General features: G+C 41.0%; 1 protein-coding gene across 1 annotated transcript in view; it reads left to right on the forward strand.

The window, feature by feature from the left end:
- The window catches only part of SLX4 (SLX4 structure-specific endonuclease subunit), a 1,828,351-nt gene that overhangs the window by 1,591,787 nt on the left and 212,547 nt on the right, over positions 1-24,017 (forward strand). The window contains exon 13 of the mRNA XM_044089343.1: positions 3,978-4,077. Coding sequence (XP_043945278.1) covers positions 3,978-4,077 — 100 coding nt within the window. The remainder of the gene's footprint in view (positions 1-3,977; positions 4,078-24,017) is intronic.

The raw sequence follows: 24,017 nt of genomic DNA on the forward strand, positions 1-24,017 counted from the left end.
ATTGGCAGAAGCTCTGGTATTGCTTCTCCAAACTTGACTAGCTGAAGGACTGGGATAAGCCGAGCCCTCTCTGTATGCTGTAGTGTCCCTGTCAAGTTTTTTAGTTTTAACTGATTTTAACTTAGTTAAATATGAATCAATACTACTGAAAAGTCTAGAATATTCATAACGGTACCTGTCAAATAAAAGATCATGTTTAATTAAATTGTCCAACTGGGCAGCCTCAATATTCAGCTCCTCGATTTGAAAAGTGTAATGCTTTATCATTAAATTGAGAAATTCAGCGCCATGCTGGTGATATAAAACAATCAATTCCTTATGGAAAGCAGAGTTCACAACCAGTCCTGTTGGATACTGATAGTGCCTTAAACCTTTAGGCACTATCTTACGCGTCAAGCATTCCTTAAAATATGCAATCTCTAATTGTAATTTTTTGATTTTAATTAAAGTACTGTCAAACTGTTTAAGATTGCTAACAATACTGGGTTCTCTAAATACACTGTCAGTGCCAGTTTGTGATGCTGTGTGATTAAAGGAAGGAGGCACAGAGACCCAGTCTGTAAAAACAGGATAATTGTTAACAGCGTTACTCACTGCTGGTTGTGAATTAGAAACATCCCCAAAATGTAGTTCAATAGTACCCGCTGCGTTTGTAAAGCCTGGTCTTATATTAGTACCATTGGAGCCATTTAAACCACAAAAACTTGTTGACGACTGCCTGCCGAATTCCACTGTGTTCAAGTTAAAGGGAGTTTGTGTTAAACCCAGTTGGTCGCGTTGAGCTGGCATTCTCGGTTCGGTGGTCCTCAGTTTGGTAGCCGGAATTCTCCTCTGCTCCTCAGTGGCCATGTTGCTCCTCCCTTGCACGTTAGGCTCACGACAGGCTGGAAAAACGTCGGGAATGTCTTGCGCAGTATCTGCATTAAGTGAGGTTGACGTCAAACTGCTCCCTGGTATACTGGAAACTGTTGAAAGTGATACCTTTTCACTTTGGACAGGTGAAATGTCATTTAAGGAACTTCTTAAGTTTAGTTGATCATTCAAAGCTGATTGTGTATTAGTTTTAAATTTACACAATGGCATATCACGTTGCTGTTTCTCCAAAACGTCAGTGCGGGTGATCAAAGCGTCAATTTTATTAAACAAGACATCCAAAGATTTGACGCTTACTTGATATGTTTCATGCTGAACTTGGTTAACGTTAATAGCGGCTGGTGAACCCGGTCTAAGTAACTGTTCTGTTGGTATGATTGCATCTTTACTAGTAGAGGTCTTGTCTGCTTTCTCATTGCCAAGTTTGGAGCATACACTCAAACTGGCCTTTCAATTAACAAATCCTATGTGGATCACTAGTCCAGTTGCTTATTTGTGCTTTCATAAAGTTAATACAGTCTGTTGCTTCCGGTTTCTGTGATACAGCAGAAAATCTCAGGTTTTCTCTATGTGCTCTGTCTCCTGACTCTACTATTTTTTAAACCTCTCTTCTTGAGAAGCCTCATATTCAGTCAGCTTTTTCTTCATTTCAGCCTCTGTTGTTTGCATTTTATCAGTTCATCTGAATAGCTAGTTAAAGCTTCTTCTACCTTTTCCAGTCTGTTATTGAGTTGACATATTCCTTCAGTGATTCATTTTAATAATTTTAATGACCTATGAGTACATTTGATTTATTTTTCCTCTAAATTACTGGAAGCCATCTCTTGTATGAGAGCTTAAGCTTTGGATAGCTTTTTTGAACAGTTGCAGAATTGTCTCTCTCTCTCCAGCCAGCATTTTATCATCACTTTTCTGTTTGAACTTCTTTCAGATTCACTACATTTCTTCTTTAATAACATGCAGGCAGCTTACCGACTAGCCAGTAACTGAATTTTACCCAAAAGGATAATTTCACTGGCTGACATTTCTCAGTTTCTGTTTTCACACTGGGAGAGCTGAAATTAAGCTGTTGATCAGTGCGCAGCCATCTAAGAAGTAAGTCCCTCTTGCATTGTACTTAATTTGTATCTGTGCAGGTTCAGTGTAGCTGAATGAAACTGATTAAAGACTGGTCTTGATGCAATAAACATTGTTGATATGGGGGTGGGCTTAGTCCAAGTGTCCCTAAGACATGTTCAGAAAATACATAAAGCAGTAATATGTAGTTTTACTGTAGCACTTGTGTCCTTAATACAAACAAACTTTAATATTGATTAGTAATAATAAGTTCTTTTTAAGAGAAGTTGAATATAGTATTGGACTATTTGCTAACAGAGGTTGTAAGTTGAATTATTTGGAAGCTGTAGCATATGAAATTATTTTTAAAAGGAATATAGATTTTCCTTCCATCTTACTGAAAGGATTTAATACAATGAATACTAATCCTGAAGCTGTAGATAGAAAATTATCTTTTAGTGTTAGTATGTATGTAGATAATGTATTTATTGTTTTGCTACTTCAAGGTAATTGGAAAATAATTAAAGGCAACCCTAAGTTATTTAAAACTGTTTGTGAGCAGCCAAAGTTTGTGTATAAAAAAGATGAACATTGAAGGACTGGTTACACTGGGATAATGCCAAAATGATGTGCCTAGATACTAAAAAACAGCAAGGCACTTTCCTCTTGAGACTTGTAGATGTATGCAGAATGGCCCATTTATCGTCTTAAACCTTCATCACATGGTAATTAATGCTAATGTAGATTTGTTTGTGATACTTACAGGTTAGCCTGTATAGTATTTTGCAGTTCCTGTAATGCATTCTACAATGGTATGTCAACGAGGAAATTTAACAAAATAATTTTTAATATATTTATGATATTAAAATGAAAAAAGGTAATGCTTTGTACAGAGATATAATAAGTAATACAGAACATATACAAATCTGTTTTTAGACTTGATGTCATATATAAAGGCAGAAGAGAGGATGATTTTAAAAACAAGGTTGAATAGCAGGAAACACTATGTCAACTGAGATTCCAAGTAGATAAGCTGCCCGGCAGAAATGGTAATATTAACATTAACTGTTTCTTGAAAACAGGAAGACCACATAAGTTTTGCTAATATATTTATGTGTATAATTACATGTATTTTTTAACTTATGTTATTGTTATTTTTTTTACGAGTTAATATTGAAGTTTAGGCCGAATTTTAGTGTCATGTGATTCTGTCTAATTAGGTATTTAAGTTAGTCAATGATAGTAATGTCTTTCGGCTTTTCCCAGTTAGGGGGCGCCACAGCAGAACGCTGGTCCGCTTATGATTGGAAGTAGATTTTTACGGTGCCAGCCTGATGCACAACTTTCAACGAAGGCACGCCCATTCACGCACGCATCTAGCTGCATGTCTTTAAATGTCACTCAACCGTGGGGTGGACATGCAGACTTCACACAGTAGGAGCTCCAGCCAAGAATTGAACCGGAGAACCTCATGCTGTGTGGCGCCAATGCTCACAGCTGCACCACAGCGGCAGGATATGTTTGTTTATTCTGAAGAAGTGTGTTTTGTACTGAAGACAAAGCACTAAATTAAGTGCATATTATTCATCTGTGTGTTGTTGAGGGTCAGAGATTTGCACTGTATTATACAGGCTGACTTCACATTCATACAGTAGTGCAGCCAAGGCATTCTGTTCCCTGAATGTACTGCTGAGAATGAAAACTAAGCTGTTGGGTTGGGATTACAGTGAATGGATTATTTGCAAAGTTCTAGACACTAATAAGGATCAAATCTTTGTGACAAGCCTCAGAAGTAGTCGAGTGTTTTACAACTCAGGGAAAAGAGCAGTGATCATTAATCTAGAATTGTACATGGGTTTGGGTTTGTTAGCTTAGGCTGAAGTAGAGTGAGGAAAAACTATTTTATCTTTTTAAAGATGCTCATATGGAATAAAAAAATAAACATTTAATTATTATTTTCTTGAGCTTTATAACTAGCTTGTAAGGATTGCTTCTCTTGTTCTTTTAGATTAGGCATACAGTAAATGGAAATCTGTGTTTTTGTTTAGTTGTCAGTCACAAGAAGAGCCAGAGTGCTTTTGTTCCCATCACACCAATGCCTTGCTATTCTGATATGGAGACTCCGGAATTGAAGAAGGAGCTAACCAGGTGAGTGGCCATGCCACAGTTTGGTAAATTGTTTAGTCTATTATGAAGATTTTTTTCAATATTATTACTCTTACTATACTACTAGTCACTGTGCTATAGCCTGATATCCTAAGAAGTAATCTATCTCCTATATTAATTTATATAATTTTTAGTTATCTTGTCAAGGAGCACTTTAATGAATGTATTTTTTCCATCATATGCACTATGTGTTGTGATATGTAAATTTATTACCTTGTAAACTCTATTGCATGTACATTTTTTTTACTTTTATGTTTTTACTTTTTTTTAACTCTGTTAATTGCTATGTGGAGCTTTTCTGCCCGAGCCTCCGCTGAAAATGGGTACTGCCCAGTCAGACTTTCTGAATGAACAAATGTAAAATAAATAAAATTGTCTCTCTCCAGGGATCCCTTTTGGATGTTTTTAGTTGTGGATTTCCTCTCAGCCAATCAGAATTCAACATCTTTTTCAGAAATTTCTATATTTGGAGCTGTCCACACACTTGCACCAGTGCACACCATGACATAACACTGCATTTACATTGAAGCATGCATCCCTGGAGCCTGCAATGTTCTTTTTTATCACTTAAAACAGTTTGATCTTAATCTGCTAAAGGTATCATATTCACATGTCTGTACAGTAGGTGTCAACGTATTACCATTGTCTGTACTGTCTTGAAGAACAGCACAGCTTTCAGGACTGCCACAGTTGCCAGCCATTCAGTTTGGCTACTAGGTTTCAAAGAAAGGCAAAGTTCTTAGAGATAGAGGCAGAGAAAAAGGGTGGAAGGTTCTTCTTTCTTCTCAAAGCTCTAGGTATATCTCAGAGCATTGCCAGAAGGACAAGCACTCACAGGCAGATCTAGGCCTGAACCTTTTCAATGTAAGACGTGTAATCATTCATTCCTTTGTATTGTTCATGTGATGCAGGGGTATAGACAGGTTTTCTCAATTTGTACTCTAAGGTCTGGTACTGTTACCCCCGCCCCATGCATCTATACTGCCCCACCAAAATTATGTCTGAGATGTCCATGGTCACTCTTAACTGGCATTTAGTAGCTGTGATTCCTTGCAACAAGCCTCTCTACCACATCAAGGTAGCCAGTCTCACAGAGGCCCATTCGCACCACACACACACACACACACACACACACACACACACACACACACACACACACACACACTGCTAACTGCTATGGTTTTGATACCTTAAAAAGCAGCCTAAACCATTCTCAGTAAGCAGCCCACAATCCAGTCCAAAGGGAAGCCATCTGAGCTGGGCTGCTGACTGCTCTGGTTTAGATGCATTTTATATCACCCTAAACTATTCACAGGCAGCAGCCCACAACCCAGTCAAAAGGGGAAGATAGCCTGAGTCATTCAGTGCAACATGCCCTTCTACTACATCAGAAATGCATGCTAACATAGATCCAGTTATTCCAGAAACTTTCTAAGTTAAGAGAAATATTTTAAATCTGTGCCTATTATTAGGTCTATGTTCTGACACACAAAAATGCATGTTAGCACAGACAGTTGCTCTAGCAACTTTTTAAATTTATAACAGCAGAATTTAAAATTTTTCCCCATTATTGGATCTTTATTCTTGCACAGAAAATGCATGTTAACAAAGATCCAGTTATTCTGGCAACTTTTCCAGTTTGTAACAGCGATATTTAAAATCAGCTCCTAGGTTCATAGGTGTGTACTAGGCTAATGGCCCTGGGGCCTTTACAAGTCTAGCCATAGGATTACCCTGGCATCGTGCCACCAGACCTTAGTTCCCAGTGCATCTGTCGAGTACAGCCACTGGAGTTATCCTCAGGGTCAATTTTCTATTTCTCTTGAAGAGGGTCAATGAGGTGCTCTGCTTGACATGTATGAGAAGTCTGTTCCATAGCATGGGCAGTCTCTGGGTTATGAACCTGTCCCTCCAGTACGTTCTGTTGATTGTGGTAATGAGGTTGAGGTCTCTGGAGCGTGTGGTGCGGAGGGATTGGGATTTCTTTAGTCATAGGTTTATAGGTTAGTACTAAGCTAACTGCCCTTGCGAGCCATTTTAAGCCTAGACAATTATCCCTTGTGAGACTCAAACCCTGCACCTTGTGTTTATAAGGCAAACACCTTAACCATTAGGCCACCCTCCCAACATAGATGTAACATTTCTAACAGAGCTGGGTCAGACATGGCTTTGTAAGTCAAGCAGAGATTGCCTCTAAGTAGGCAATATGAGACAGAGAATAGTTGGAGATTTTTGAGTCTGTCCATATAGGACAAGTGTTTAAGGCCTAAGATCCTCTTTGTGAGGTACCTTTGCGGCCACTCCAGTTGTTGCAGGTGTCTAGTGAGGTACATGCCAAATGGGACATTATACTCGATGATTGGCCTAATAAGGGAAGAATAGAGAGAGACAATGACCCCTTTCTTCCTGGATGCAAAACCCTTAGTAATGAGATGTGCCACATAGAAGGATTTTCTGACCACAGTGGGCAATGTGGTGATCAAAAGAGAGGTTGCTGTCAACCTGTGTTCCCAGATCTCTTATAACGTCTTCTGTGTTCAGTGGACTACCATTGATGTGGTAATTCATGAGAACCGGGTTTTTCTCAAAGGGGATGATGACACATTTTTTGCCATTGAGGTTAAGGCCATGGTTCTGACACCAGTCATTGGTCTCAGTGAGGCCATTCTGTAGGATGTCAACATCACTTGGGGAGTTAGTAATAGCTCCCAACTTGCAATTGTCTGCGAACATTGTCAGCCAGAGTGCCTTCATGTTGGCCTGGACTTCAGAGAAGTAGATACCAAACAGGAGGGGACCCAGGACCGAACCCTGTGGGACTCCACTCGTGACTAGTCGGCAGTCTGACTTGGAGTCAGCTACTTTCACACTTTGGGTTCTATCTGTGAGCCAGTTTGCAAGCCACCTAATGATATAGGGGTTGATGCCTAGCTTAGTGAGTTTTTCTATGATTCCTAAGTGGGGAATGGTATCAAAGGCTGTGGCCAGATCAAGGTAGGCTGTATGAACCACCTTGCCTTCATCCACAGCTCTGGTGAGTGACTCAAAGAAGTCGACCAAGTTAAGCAGGCATGATCTACCCTTTACAAAACCAAACTGTGTGGGATACAGAGTTAGGAGATTCCCTATATCCTTGTTTATTAGGGCCATGATGATGCGTTCCATAGCTTTGCATATTAGACTCATCAGGCTAATGGGGTGATAGTTCCCAGGGTCTATAGTTGCTTTTACTTTGTGGAGAGAGATGACTGTAGCAGTGCGCTATTCGGTAGGGACAAAGCCTGAGGTGAGGCTGTGATTGAACAGGGCACACAGGTGAGGTGCCAGTTCACTCTGTAGTTCATGTAGAACAATAGCCAGGGATATTGTCAGGTCTCATAGAAGCTGTATTCTTCACCTTGGACAGTGCTGTTTTAACCTGTACAGCATACTGGGTGCCTGGCAATCTACTGGTATTGTGATTGGTCCTTTGGGGGGGGGGGGGTAAAGTTGGCACTGAATCTGTTGGCCAGTAAATTGGCAATATCTGTTGGCTCAGTTTAGGAGGGACCATTGTGCAGTAGCTCAGAGCAAATTTGGGTATTGCCATGGAGATTCTTTGGCCTTTGGCCTTGTGGTTGTCTTTACTATCTGCTGCAATTTTGTTTTCTTAGCTAGCTTTAGAGGATTTGATGAGGGATCTCAACTTTTTGTTGAGGCTGATAAGGGAGTTTTTCCAGTCTTGGGACTTCACCTTATTCCGCATCAGTTTCCTCCTTCTGTTGTAGAGTTTGTTTATGGCAGGGGACCCCCAGATTGGCATCCTTTTTTTGGAGGAAAGCATCTTAGTTCTATTGGGTATGGCGAGATCCATGCATTTGTGTATGTGTTCATACAGTGCATTGGTGTATGATTCGGCGGTCATGCAACTATTCTCCATTTGCATGGGTGCCATGAAGTTAGCCACCTCTGTTTCTAGGAGCCCAAAGTTAGCTTTGAACAAGTTTTTCATGGTGGTTACCTTTGTGGGGAGGTGGGAGGATGTGGATGTCCAAGGTGACTAGTTTGTGTTCAGATCTAACCAGGGAGGAGTTGACTATTGGTGTAGAGCAATGGTCGCCCATGTTAGTAATGACCAGGTCAAGGATGTTGCTACCTCTAGTTGGGGTAAGAACGAGCTGGTCCAGGGCACTGGAATTAATGAATTCCTGGAAACATTGGGCAGGTGAATTGTACATGAGTAGTTTTCCCAGTTAATGGAGGGGTAGTTGAAGTCACCCAGTAAGAGAGTGTTAGGTTGGACCCTGATATTCTTCAGGATGCTTAGGAACATGGAGGTTAGCCTTGGGACATGGTTGGGGACCTATAGTAGGCTACGACCTGAATCGCTGTCTTACCCAATGTTAGCTGCACCTGAAGTATCTCTGATGTGTTATGTTGGGCTGCTAGTCTGTAGGTGTGCGCATCCTTTATAAATATGGAAACACCACTGCCTTTGGAGCTTCGATCCAAGTTCTGGGGCCGAAAAGTGGGGAATGAGTTATAGCCTGGTAGTACAGGGGTGCTTTCTGCTGCCTTGAACCAGGTTTCTGTTACAGCACAAATGGCGATTTTCTTCATTTTAAGGATTGCTTTGAGTGAGTGCATTTTGAGATTTAGACTTCTAGAGTTGAGCAGCATGACCCTTAGATTGCATTTGTTTGTAGCTGTTACGGTGGTAATTTGGTCCTATGTTAGGGTCTGCTCACAAAAATGGATGCTAGCATAGATCCGGTTATTCTACCAACCACACAGAAAATGGATGCTAACACAGATCCAGTTATTCTACCAACCACACAGAAAATGCATGTCAACAGAGATCCAGGTATTCCGGCAAATTTTTCAGATTATAACAGCTGTATTTAAAATCAACCCCTATTTTGGGGTCTTTGTTCACGCACAAATGTATGCTAACACAGATCCAGTTATTATTGAAACTTTCTAAGAGCAGTATTTAAAATCTGTCCCTGCTATTAATTCTTTGTTCTCACACACAAAAAATGCAAGTTAATACAGATCCAGTTACTCAGGCACTTTTCTCATTTTTATACCTGTGGTATTTAAAACCTGCCCCCAGTTTGGGGTCTTTGTTGACACAAGAACGAATGCCAACACAGATCCAGTTATTCCATCCACACAGAAAATACATGCTAACACAGATCCAGTTGTTCCAGCAACTTTCTAAGTTTATAAGAGCAATATTTAAAATGTGTCCATATTACTGGGCTATACACACACACACACACACACACACACACACACACACACACTCACACTCACATTGTAGCAATGTTCTAAGTTTATAAAAGCAATATTTAAAATATGTCCCTATTTTTCAGCCTTTGTCCCACCATCATGTTTCGCTTGGTCCAGAATCCAGATTTCATATCCTTCTTTTTTTTTTTTTTTCAATAATCATTTTTATTGTTTTGCCAAACCATTATACATTTCACACACTATTTACATTATGTACAATATTGCTTCCAATGTTTTAGTTCCATTTTGAATTTCCCTATAATACATTAAGAATAAATATCATTTTAACCAAGTACAGGAAATTAAAATCACAAAAAATTAAACATAAAAGCATCTACAATAGACAATTATAAACCAACTCAAGCCAATAATTTGTATTATTTCTACATTTTCTATCTAATCCAAGAATGTGTTGGTACACATACAGAATGTCCTGACGGAAAGTGGATAGGGACACTACGCCAAAATAATATTAAAGATTTGTTCCCAAATTTTTATGCTGTTTATACTTTTCTTATTATTTTTAATTAACAATTTGTGCGCTAATATATGCTTAATCGCTAACAGCCTGAAATTTTGCCACGACACCTGTGCTGGGTTCAACCAATTTGTGGCTATATATAATTTCATTAGTAAACTAATATTCATAATTACAATCTTTTTTGTTTTGTCCAAATTCTCCGTGGAATATGTAAAATCAGAAATTCCCAGGAGAGTGTTGAGTTTTGGTAACCCATTTTTTGTAGTTGTAACTTTAAAGAATTCCATAATTTATAAATGCACTTGCAACTCCAGAACATGTGTAACAGGTCTGCTGTCTGATCTATACACTGTGGACATGTAGGTGACTTTTTTGAATCAAATTTATGAAGTGTAAGATGGGTATAATATGCATTGTTAAATATCATCAATTGAGTAAAGGCCATTTTTTGAAGTGATACGGATTTTAATGTTAAGTTAAACGCCTCTACTATTTTACTGTCATCTAGGGATGGCAATTTCTCTCTCCAGTATTTGGATAACAGAATATGATTATTATATTTTCTCTCTTTTGCCATTTTATACGCTGAGGATATATATTTTCTATCTTGTTGCAATGCTTCCCACAGCTGACCTGAAATAACTAGTTCCTCTTTTTTTATTTCAAAACTGGTAAAATAATTTATGGCCAGATCTTTTAACTGCCTCATTATAATTAAATAAGAGATGGGAAGATTCATCTCTTTTAAGATATCATGTACCGCTACTCCTAGGAAGGGGTATAAATCCCTTACAGTTAATTCCTTAATAAATGGATATTTCTTTAAGTCTATCAGTTGATTACCAATAGTTATATTAGGATTTCCATCAAACGGTTGAAACATCATCATATATTTTAAAAGGTTCAAGGAGGCAAACAGAGTTTGAGTCGCCACTGCCCATACCTTGATGTGTTCCATTAACTCATATTTACTCAATGTTTTTATATTCAAAAATGGTACAGCTTTAACATTAATTCTCTTCCCTTTTATATGTTTATAATTTAGCAGTACCCATTTGGGTATCCATTTTCTATTTTCGCTATCCAAATAAGATACCCTTAAAATCCTATTGGCCTGAATCACTGTATAATACATCTCAAAATCTGGTAAATCCAACCCCCCCTCGTTTTAGGAGCCATCAGTTTTCATAGGATATTCTCGTTTTTCTGGGTTGCCACAAAAATTTGCCCAGTCCTATCTGAAATTGCTTGAAAAGGATTTCGTGATTTTAAGTTGTGCTGCTCTAAAATATATAGCATTCTTGGGAGAACGTTCATTTTTATTATCGCTGCTCTTGCCATCATCGGTAGCTTCAACTTACTCCATCTTTTCAAATCCATTGTTATTCGGTCTCCAGTTGCCTTAATATTGTTGATAAAAAATTCTCTATTTTCAGTTGAAAAGTCAATCCCCAAATATTTTATTCTTTCTTCTGTCCTTATTCGTCCTATCAATGGTAGCATTGAAAAAGGTGTAGGTGTCTTTAGAGGGAATATTTTGTTTTTTTTTAAATTTAGTTTGTAATTAGCAATTTTCTCAAAGGTTTGTATTGCTGTTAGTATTTTTTCTGTATCTGACACCGGTGTGGTACTGTATATATTTAAATCATCTGCAATATCCTTCTTAAAATACCTGCCAACAGATCCAATTATTCCAGCAACTGCCCAGGTTTCTGATCAGTATTTAAAATCTGTCTCTACTTTTGGGTGTTTGTAATCTCTTTGTCACACAGACACACACAAAATGCATGCTAACATAGATCTAATTATTCCAGCAACTTTAAGTTTATAACAGCAGTATTTAAAAATCTGTCCCTATTTTTTAGCACACACACACACACACACACTTATTGTAGCAATGTTCTAAGTTTATAAAAGCAATATTTAAAATATGTCCCTATTTTTTCAGCCTTTGTCCCACCATCACGTTTCACTTGGTCCAGAATCCAGATTTCATATCCTTCTTAAAATACCTGCCAACAGATCCAATTATTCCAGCAACTGCCCAGGTTTCTGATCAGTATTTAAAATCTGTCTCTACTTTTGGGTGTTTGTAATCTCTTTGTCGCACAGACACACACAAAATGCATGCTAACATAGATCTAATTATTCCAGCAACTTTAAGTGTATAACAGCAGTATTTAAAAATCTGTCCCTACTTTTTAGCCCATTATCTCTCTCTCTCACACACACACACACACACACACGCACACACACACACACACACACACACACACACACACACACACACACACACACACACACACACACACACACACACACACACACACACACACACACACACACACACACAATCACACTGCATATTAACATACAGCTAGTCCACCAACTGTTTAAGTTTATAAGTGCAATATTTAACATTTGTCCCTACTTTTAGGGCAATTTCTCATTCTCACACACACACACATATCAGATAGCATCACGCAAGCTTGTTCACCAAATGCATGGCGGTGGTAGCTCCTCACTTGAGGCTCAGAGGATTCCAAGTGTTTCCATATTTAGACAACTGACTCCTGACCACCCTCACAAGGCATTAGCTAATTCAAGCCACAGACCACTTACTCCATTTATTGCCCTCCCTGGGCATTACTGTAAGCATGAACAAATCCTACCTTACTCTGGTTCATAACCTAGAATTCGTAGGTATGCAGCTCATCATGAAAGATCAGATAACTTCTTTTCCTTCACACCAAGTAGCCACTCTCAGGAATCAGGTTCAGCAGTTGTTAAGGCCACAACCCCCATGGCCCAATTGATTCTGCAGGTTCTGGGGTCCATATCTGTAGCGATTCTGTTATTTCCCCTAGCCAGGTTTTTCATATGGGATCCATAGTGAATGCTACCCACTCAGTGGTCCATTCTCAGCCCTTGTCCCTTCGCATAAGATTGACTCACATCTGCAGGTGTCACATCAGTTGGTGGATCCAGTCAGATAATGTTATTCTAGGCAGACCATTTTTGAAAAGCTCCCGACAGCCACTGTTACTACGGATGCGTCCCAGTTCGGGTGGGAGAGATTACAGTGAGAAGATGGTCCAAGGCACATTATCATCCTCTGAGACCAGGTTGCATATCAGTGTTCTAGAGATGAGAGGAGTCCTACTAACGTTGCAAGCCTTTCAGGATGTTCTCCCCTTGGGGACTATTGCTGTAAATACTGACAACATGTCAGTTGTCTGGTACATCATCAAGTAAAGAGGAAGCCCATTCTTACTCTCTGTGCAAGGAGGCCATGAAAGTGTGGGAGTGGGCAATCTCTTTGGACCATCTTCTAATTGCAGCACATATCCTGGGGAGAAGCAACGATCTGGCAGACAGACTCAGCAGATGGCTCCTGATTCCGCATGAGTGGTCCCTCAACCAATCATTAGCGAACATGATCTTCAACAGTTCGGGTCAACCTTGCTGCCACCTCTTTGCCTTTTTCCTCAACAGCAAGTTCTTCACTCTGATCCCCCCACCAGGGGACTCCCTGAGACATGCACTAGTCCACGATTGGCCCCCTGGGTCTCCTGTATGCCGATCTTCATCTTCTGCTCATCCCCAAATTTCTTCTGAAGGCAAATAGGTTGAACAGCTCTGTCATCCTCATTTTGTCCCCTGCTGGCCTTGACAGGTGTGGTTCTCCTTTCTGTGGTCTCATCTGACATATCCTCCTTGGATTCTGGAGCCAAGTCAGGGCCTCCTTTCTCACATGTCAGGGATGCAACATCTGAACCTCCGAGACCAAAAATTGACAGCTTGGTTCCTCCACTTCCAACCCTACTGAGACAGTCCAGGCTTAAGTCCCCAGTCTGAAAAATTCTTTTGGCCTTGCAGAAGGCTTCCACCAAAAAGGTCTACAACAGTAAGTGGAAAAGATTTGTTATTTGGGTCACAAACAGGAATACTGACCCCTTTTTCAGCATCTGCTTCAGTTGTGTTACTGTTTCTTAGTACCATTTTTGAGGAAGGTGCTAGTTTCTCCACTGTCAAGTTGCAGTTGGCGGCTATTTCTAATTTCCATACAGCAAGTCAGTCACGTTCTTTGTTCACCTTTGGACTTTGCAAATCCTTTGTAAAAGGTGTCTTTTTATTGAGGCCCCCAATTAAAGACTCATCTCCCCCATAGAACCTCACTCTTGTGCTGATGACTTTGACACAGGGATCCTTTGAACCGGCAGCTACTTGTGATGTGAAATAGAAGACAGACCTTTTGGTGACTGTAACTTCCACTTAGAGGATTTCTGAACTACAAGCCTTATCTTCTAAACCTCCTTACATTCTGTTTCATAAAGATAGAGCGTCTTTATGCACTAACCCATCCTTTATGCCCAAAGTAGCTACTGAGAACAATATAAGTCAATCAATCCTCTTGCGAGTGTTCTTTCCCAGTTTTTCTAAGAAAGGGAAGTATGTTCATCATCTTCTAGGCATTCATAGACAGCTTTGTTTTTACCTACACAGGAAGTATGATCAGCTTTTTGTAGCCTTCTACTCCAATAGACTTGGACAAGCAGTATCAAAAATTACCTTGGCAAAATGGATTTCTAACTGCAATTTATTCATTTATTCATCCAAAGGATTGGAATTACCTAAACCCCTTAGACCACATTGCACCAGGGCTATGGCAACTTCCTCAGCCTTCTATTCCATAACTTCCATTGATGACATTTGTGCGGCAGCTTCATGGTCTAATAACCGCACTTTTGTATCGGGTTACAAGTTGGATGTTATTTCCAGGAGTAGGGCCTCCTTTGACTCTATGGTGCTTTGGCATAGCCTTTCATGAGGGCCACTCACTGTTTATGTATCTGGGGACTCCAACTCTATCATGAGGAGGAATGAAGGAGATGACATCACTTTTAAAGGTTATGTCATACCATAACTTGGCATCTGTGTTGTCTTCCTTCATTCATCCTCACTTTCCCACCCAACCATCCCCCTTCTTTGTTTCTTGAGGAACTTGGATGGTTTAAGGACTATTATGTCCTATGTCTGAGCCTGTTATGCTAATCTTTGACGTATGACTGCTGGATGTTTGGAACTGACAAACTCAGTCTGAGGTAGTTGGGTTGATGCTGGACATTATGGGTATGAGGGAGGAACTTGAGACTTGGATCCAAGTCTGTGGAATGTGGATGAGCTGGATCCGAGGATTGGATCCGAGACCCTATCGTGAGGATAAATGAAGGAAGACAACACAGGTGCCAAGTTATGGTAAGACAATGCCTTTAATTTTACGAAGAGCAAACCAAAAATGTAAGGCAAACATATGAGCATTCTACAAAACTATGTGATTGAGAGGTATGACAGATACACACACACACACACACACACACACACACACACACACACACACACACACACACACACACACACACACACACATACACATATCACCCACCTTCATTCTTGTCCCTACAGACATGCACACACACTTCCACATACGTACATAAACTAACACACACACACACACACACACACACACACACACCTTCATTCTTGTCCTTACAGACATGCACAAATGCAGACACACATACACTGCAAAATCTGTCCAACTACTTTTTACCCATTCTCCCCCTCCCCCATAACTCTCAACCTGGAACAAGCCACAAATAATGGGGGACAAAAATAGAGACACTTTTTAAATATTGCTGTTACAAATTTAGAAAGCTGATAAAATAACAGATTTTGCATTAGCATGAATTTTCTGAATTATTTAAGTTTGTAGATTAGTACTAGGCTAACTGCCCTTGTGGGCTACTTTAAGCCTAGCCAATTACCCCATGTGTGAATCAAGCTCTGCACCTTGTGTCTCTGTAAGAGAAATACCTTAACCATAGTGCCAACCTCCCATGCAATATGAAGTCTGAAAATCAAATGTCTGCCATTGTTTCTGACTTCACTCCTCAATGATTCATGGGTGATTTGCTAGAAAACTACAATTTTATGAGAAGCAAACCAAAAATATAATTCTTAAATCTGGACATTCTGCAAAAATATGGGCAGTTGAGGTATGTCTCCCTCTGCTCCCCCCGCCTCCATCTCTCTCTCCCCTCTTCCTCCCTCAGTCTCTCTCTCTCCCCATCTCTCTCTCCTCGCACTCTCTCCGTCTGTCACTCCCCCATCACTCTCTCTCTCTCTCTCATATCCCGCCATCTGTTTCTCTCTCTCTCTTAGTCACAGTCAGTCTCACACACACACACACACACACACACACACACACACACACACACACACACACACACACACACTGTTACCTGCTCTCCGAAATGCGACTAAACCCATTGATTAATTCCTGTTGCTCACCTCCTAAAAATGCTTCTCAGTTTCGGCTTACTGAAATCCTCAATTCCATTGCTCATCCAATTCTGACTGGATCTAGTTGCCAAGCGACATGACACGAACGTGCATTTGATGGCAGAAATGCAGCAATCGGATTTCAGTAAACTGGAATGGACTTATTGTATGGGGAGTGCAAACAGACAAAATACAGCCATACTATTCCAGGCAAGACTCAATCGGAACACTGGCACGAATCTAAACCCACCATCACTAGTTGGGATTCAGGAATCAGGATCAGGATTTGGGAACACCACCTCCAGGTACTCAGCAGCCACCATTAAGCAATAAGGTAAGTAAGAGAGGGGGAAACAATTGACTGCAAATGTATTTAATGGGAATTGAGCAACCTGCAAAAAAAACTTTTACTAGCAAAGGCTGAAACCATAATTATTCTACAGTTGTAAGTGAAGGTAACACCAAACAAACCAAGGATGTAAAACATCACATTATCACACTTTCTTAGAACAAAACAAGAAATTGCAAAGCTTTCGAGCCAGAAGACTCTTTCTCAGTGCTCATAACCTGTGTATCACACACACAGCTTAAATATATTTAAAATTACCCTGCCGGCATATTAACTCAAATGATATAATTAAATAATAAATAAATGCTAACAATTTAAAATCTGCACTTTCAGTTCACAGCAAAAAAAGTGTTTAAGCATTAATAAACATTACTTAAAGAGCATAATTTAAAATGCATTATTTAAAATAATAAATTACCCTAAAAACTCCATTAAGATGATAACTACACCAAAATAAACCTATTGTATATAATAATACTTTTCTTTTAATATGGACTTAAGACGAGTCATTGTATTAACACCATGGAGTGTATCAACTCTGAAGTAAGTAATCCACCTATAGTCAGCAAATTCAGTTCTATTCACTGTATCCCCACCTCTGTATTGTTAGCTACCTGTAAAACCCTAAATTTAAAAGTATGGTCCTCACCTAATTGTTGTATATGTCTAAAAAAAACATTGGTATCTATCTTCCTAAGTATTTCAGATAGATGGGAGGATATTCTATCTTTCAGCCTTTGTTTAATTTTCCCTGTATAGAAACAAGGGCATTTTACACAATTAGCTAGGTTGTTGTGTAAATTACATTTTCCGAATTACATATGGCAAATGTATTAAAATAAAAAAATTTTGAGATGTAGAATGGATAAAACACTTATCTGTATTTGTAAATCTATGAAAACTACAATTAAAACATGGACTAGTAGAATTGTTCGTTTGTAAACATGATAGTTTCTTTCTTATAACTTTATAACATGACATTTGTTTAAGATTCCACTCGTTCTTCTATACAAACAAAGATCTATCACTCTGAATTTTATGCAAGTCACTATCCGAAGTAAGAATCACCCAGTTCCTTTCCACTATAGCTTTAATACTGGGTGTATGTCTGTTATATTTAGTTATGTAACCTAGAGACCGTACTTACTCTATTAACATCCCCCTTGTGATTGTACTCCTTACCAAACAAGTAAGGTTTACCAGATGTAGAATGCTTGCAAGTCAGCCGAGGCAAGTTTTTTGGCTGGGGATAAGGGAGGCAACAGGGAAGGAATTTTAAGGGATTTTTTTTTCCTGCCTGATGGTCCCCCCCCAGCTAGGCAAGTGTACACTATAGTGTATATAACGTATGCCTGCTCATGTTCTTGATGTGATGAGCCCATCTTTGACTAGCAAGGGTTTAAACCATAATCATTCTACAGTTGTAATTGAATGTCTATTTATTGGGGAGGTGCATCTAATGGTTATTCCTCTGTCTTGTCTTTGGATATGTATGTAGAACTCTTAGGTGACCACCTTGATGGCATAGGTTGGTCCTTGGTATCCTTTTGCCATGTATCAGTGTACTGATGATCAAGGACTCTACCTTCCACCAGGGGGTGAGCCTAAATGCCACATAGGTCAGAACTCCTTAGTTGAAGAGGGTCATCTGACCTTCCCACACTGGGGCCCACTTTACAGTGCCTAGGTATCATTTAAATGTGTAATGTTTGGTAGAGCTTGAGTTGCAGAGATTGGGGTGGGTGGGGGGGGGTGGGCATACACTATTAGGGAGGTAAGTCTTAAGTCCCTACCAGGTCTAACATAGTCCCCTGTCATTTACTGCCATGCTGCTTTTGGCTAATGTGTGATGTAGAAACATTTCCTGTGCTCCTTACACCCAGTGCTAGACTTCCGCACGTTGGGTAACAGAGGCCATGCTATGTTCCCACTGTCTGGGTCTTAAAGTAATTCTGGAATATCTAGTCTGCCAAGAGACAGACATAGATAAGGAGTTTGCCCCCTTCTTTGATGATGCCTGCTGGCTTATGAGGAACAGCCAAGACTGGTCTTGGACCCCTGTTCCCCCTCCTAAAAATTAGCTGGTGTAGGCCTTGAATGGGAAAAGCTGCAAGAGCATTGGGTTATCCCACCCCTAGAGCATTGTCCTGCCAGGTGCATATAGAGCAGTTCAGAAACACTCTGATATTAACCCCATCAGCCCCCTCCCCCATGAAAAAGGTCATTTATTTTTATAAGCTGATGTCTATGGCAACAGATAAACTTTTCCAAACATCCTTGCATGCATTCTTCTGAGTTTTGCTTGGTCTAGCATAGGTTACAGAGACCAAAGCATTTTGTCGTCTTTCCACCAAAAGTGGTGTCAGTTACTGTGGATGGTTATGATGGAAAGAGAGTGTAATTTTCCTCTATTCAGCTTAGATTCCCTCAGATATTATTCATATTTGTGACATTTCCAGGCCTACATAATTGAGAAGGTCATTGATAAGCTGATGATCCCCCTGAGTCTGGAGTTAGGAAAGATCTTGGGATGTCCTTTCTTTGTCATGCACAGTGGAATAACATGTCTAACTTGAGGTTTTGACTGGGCCACAGATTCCAGTGTGCATCTTCTTAGGATGGTATGGATGTGGTCATCTTGTCTTAAAGAGGAACTGAAGAACAAAATCCTGGATGCCCATTCCTGGGGTGGTCTGTTTGGTCACTTGGCTCAAGATCTGGCTGATTACTGCCTGTGAAGCAAGTTCTCATCTCAGAGGAGGGGCCTTTGTGGTCTTCCTTCTGCTAACTCCAACTCTTCCTCCTCCAGACTTGAATTACCTCAAAAGACAAAGAGGCCTTCTCAGTGTCTGGGGAAGATCCTCGCTCACAATTCTGCCTTGCTTCACCAATGCTGGCTAGTTCTCTAAGGCATGCGACTCTACTGGCTATCTCATCACAGCTTTGGTTCCCATCTGGTACTGTCTATGGTATGGCACTTTTCAAGTTTCCCTAAACTTGGAGACCCTTTAAAAGAGAGCCAGTGGGGTTTAATATACAATCTGATGTCAATTTTCATTCGTACCTCAACTCTTGGGTTCAGATCCGATCCTCAGATCTGATTCAGCTGCTTCTACTAGCCTGTGGATCACTGAAAGCTCTCGAGGTCCTCTTTTTCTCATAATGCCCTAATCCCTAACATACCTCAGATCTCATTTGCTGCCTTAGAGTACAGACATGGTAACTGTGTCCACTCTTGAGTTTGTATATTTTTATGGGGATTACAGTGAGTTGAATAATTTTTTGCATCTTATGCTTTATATCTTGCATCTGAGGTGATGGAGTTGACTCCAAAGCTGTTGAAGCCTTCTCTTCCTCTCAGAGCCTTGGTGTTAGACAGCCTGGCTATGATTCTCTCTTCGAGTGTTCTGCCTTCGGGGAAGAGGGAGCTTATGGCCCATAAGCATATTCTTTCAGAGTCGTCTGTTTCCTTCTCTCATAGGAATTCAGCATTCAAGATAGTGGACAGAGCTTTCTCTATACCTAGAGCTCGAACAACTTCACCTTCTTCGGCTCTGACCACCTTTAACCCATTCTAGTCTGTGTCTTGAGCCTTAAACATCCTTACCACATGGACAGCCAGGCCAAGTTAACCATCAGGAAACCCATTGAATTATATTGATTTCTTCCAACAGTTCGCTGGAACATCCCACTGAAGAAGTTCCCAGGAAGAGAAAGTACAAAAAGAGGCACCCAGAATCTCCTCAAGACTCAGTTACGGAAGATACCGACTTTGATGAAGGGGAAGGGTTTCCAAAATCACCACCCAATGATGCCCCATTTGGAGACATTCTGGAACTTTTAAAGCAAAGGGATAATTAGTCTCTTAACAACCCTTCCCAAGAGGCGTCATTATTCATGGAGGCTTTTGCTGCTGGCCTGTCCACCTCCTGTGTGAGTCCACCCACTGATGAGCTCATTGATTTGGTCTCTCATCAGGTGCAGAAGGAGCCTGATACTGTTGAACCAATGCCCAAGGGAACAGACAAGATCCTGCCACCCACCTAAGGACAGAATCCATTGTAGCAAACAAGTGCAGCTTGATCCCATGGTTGTGGCAGCAGCCACCAAGAAGGAACTAGCAGAACAAAGTTCCTCTCTCTTTACCTTCCTGACAGGGGGTGTAGGGCATTGGACAGATTTGGGAAGTGCGTTTATGCTTCAGTGACCTTTGCCCTTCGATTGCTGAACTGTCTGGCACACTTCATAAGATTTCAGCGGGATTTGATTGAAGAACTTACCAAACCCTCTATGGGACCATTCCCTGTGGCAGCGAGCTCTGTTGCCTCGCACTTGGTTACTGTTCAGTCCATTTGCAATTTGTCCATGAGGCTTATCTCCCATCCAGCAGAAGATACCTGACTGGCATTTGTTTTCAGGTATTTCCATCAGGAGGCATGCCTGGATGCACTTGTGTGCCTTTGCAGAGCCCATCAGAGCTTCCTTCGTCAGTGCTCCCTTTGACAGAATTCCCTATTTGGTCTCAAAGTGAAAGACACACTCTCCGGGTATAAGCAGGAAAGTAAAACTCTGTCTACTATGGGTGCACATTTTTCGACCCTTCAACAAACCTTTTCTAGGAATCAGTGAGGAGGTCAGAAGATGTGGTTCAGGAAATCACAGAGTACCTTCCAAGATCCACATGGAGATAGTTCCCCCAGAGGCAGAAGGGGGAACTCTAATGGAAGATGCCACCCTCACAGCAGAGGTGGTTCACAGAACTAAGGACTGAGAGATTCCTTATCTGACAGCTCCTGCCAGTGCTTCTGAAATGGGCCCAACTGTCTCTGGAGGCAGTTAGGGGTCATTTATCCCTGCACCAGACAGCCTGGTTAAAAATTAAAAAAAGATTCATGGGTGTAGAGGATAATATCCAGAGGTTATATCATACCATTTTCCCATCCACTACCTCTGGTTTCAAAGAAACTCCCCAATGTTCCATCTAGTCAGAAGGCGGTAGCAGCACAACAAGTCATCCAAGAGGTCCCCCAGACCAATGAGAGTCCAGACCTTTCTCAACATTCTTTTTAGTGCCAAAGAAAACAGGGGACTTTAGACCAGGTTTGGATCTGAGCAATCTAAATCAGTCTGTTCAGTATACAAAGTTCCAGATGGTCATGCTTCATTCCATTCTGCCTTTTTTGCATCAGGACGATTGGATGTGTTCAATAGAGCTTCAGGATGTGTACTATCATATTAAAATGAGCAGACACTCCAGGAGATATCTAAGCTTCTGTCTGGGAGCCACTCATTAACCAATTCAGTGGTCTGCACTTTGGTCTCACCACAGCCCCCAGAGTGTTTATCAAACACTAAACAGTGTGCCACTCAACCAAAGCCCCTAAGACAAAACAGCATGCCCAACACACTAGTCATAGGTGACGCAATAGTGAGGCACACTGATGTCCCACTCACTAGGTTGAATAAGGAGAAAGTAACAGTAAGCTGCCTGTCAGGCACCAGGATCTACCACATAATGGATGCACTCAGGTCCCTCAACAACAGGTACAAATATGACTCTGTCATTGTACATGTGGGTGTGAATGACCTGAGACATAACTCCCTGGACTACATGAAAAGAGACATGGAGGAGCTCTTGGATTATGTAGCCCAGGCGGGTATGACCCTAGAAGTGAGCAGCATCCTACCATCACCCAGAATGATACCATAGCACAAGCAGAAAATTATTGATTTCAGCAACTGGCTAAGATTCTGGTGTCATTATAAGGGGATCCAGTATCTGTCTGCCTAGGATGACATGATTGACAGACCTCGATGCTTTGCCAGAGATGGCCTGCATCTGTCACCCCCAGGCTTCCGGATACTGGCCAAGGCTCTTGCCACCCCTATAGGGCCTTTTTTAGGCAGTGTTCCAAAGACTAAATTACCACCATAAAAGCTACAAAGAAATGCAATCTGAGAGTCATGGTGCTCAATGCTAGAAGTCTAAATCTCAAAATGCACTTGCTTGAAGCACTTCTTAAAATGGAGAACATCAACATTTGTGCTGTAACAGAGACCTGGTTCAAGGCAGCAGAAAGCACCCCTGCACTACCAAGCTATAACTCATTCCACACCTTTTGGCCCCAGAACTTGGACCAAAGCTCCAAAGGCAGTGGTGTTTCCATATTCATAAAAGATGTGCACACCTCCAGACTGGTAGCCCAACATAATGCATCTGAGATACTTCAGGTGCAGCTATCATTGGGTAAGACAGCGATTCAGATCGTAGCCTACTATAGGTCCCCAAGCATGTCCCAAGACTCGCCACTCCACGTTCTTAAGCACCCTGGAGAATATTTGGGTCCAACCTAACGCTTTCATACTGGGCAACTTCATGTACCCCTCCATTAACTGGGAAAACTACTCATGTACCAATACACTTGCCCAATTCTTTCTGGAATTCATTAATTCCAGTGCCCTGGACTAGCTCGTTCTTACCCCCAGAAGAGGTAGCAACATCCTTGACCTGGTGATTACTAACATGGGCGACCATTGCTCTACACCAGTAGTCAACTCCTCCCTGGTTAGATCTGACCACAAACTAATCACCTTGGAAAGCCCCCCCCCTCCCCCCCCACAAAGGTAACCACCATGAAAAGCTTCTCCAAAGCTATCTCTGGGCTACTAAAAAACAGAGGTGGCTAACTTCACGGCACCCATGCAAATGGAGAAAAGTTGCATGACTGCCGAATCATACATCAATGCACTGTACACAAATGCATAGATCTCACCATACCCAGTAGAACCAAGACACTCTCCTCAAAAAAATGGAAGCCAATCTGGTGGTCCCCTGCCATGAACAAACTCTACAATAGAAGGAGGAAACTGATGCGGAATAAGGTGAAGTCCCAAGACTGGAAAAACTCCCTTATCAGCCTCAACAAAAAGTTGAGATCTCTCATCAAATCCTCTAAAGCTAGCTATGAAAACAGAATTGCAGCAGATAGTAAAGACAACCACAAGGCCTTCAATAGTTATGTAAAGAATTTCCAATGCAATACCCAGATTTGCTCTGAGTTACTGCAGAATGGTACCTCCTATACCGAGCCAACAGGTATTGCCGGTATACTGGCCAACAGATTCAGTGGTAACTTTTACCCCCCAAAGGACCAATCACAATACCAGTAGATTGCCATGCACCTAGTATGGTTAAAACAGCACTGTCCAAGGCCAAGAATACAGATTCTGTGGGATCTGACAATATCTCTGACTGTGTTCTACATGGACTACAGAGTGAACTGGCACCACACCTGTGTGCCCTGTTCAATCAAAGCCTCACCTCAGGCTTTGTCCCTACCGAATGGCGCACTGCTACAGTCATCCCTCTCCACAAAGGAAGAGCGACTACAGACCCCAGGAATTATCACCCCATTAGCCTGATGAGTCTGATATGCAAAGCTATGGAACACATCATCCTGGACCTAAGAAACAAGG

The sequence above is a fragment of the Protopterus annectens genome, chromosome 12.part0 (assembly GCF_019279795.1).
Source record: "Protopterus annectens isolate FY-2018-M chromosome 12.part0, PAN1.0, whole genome shotgun sequence".
In the NCBI taxonomy this organism is placed as follows: domain Eukaryota; kingdom Metazoa; phylum Chordata; order Ceratodontiformes; family Protopteridae; genus Protopterus; species Protopterus annectens.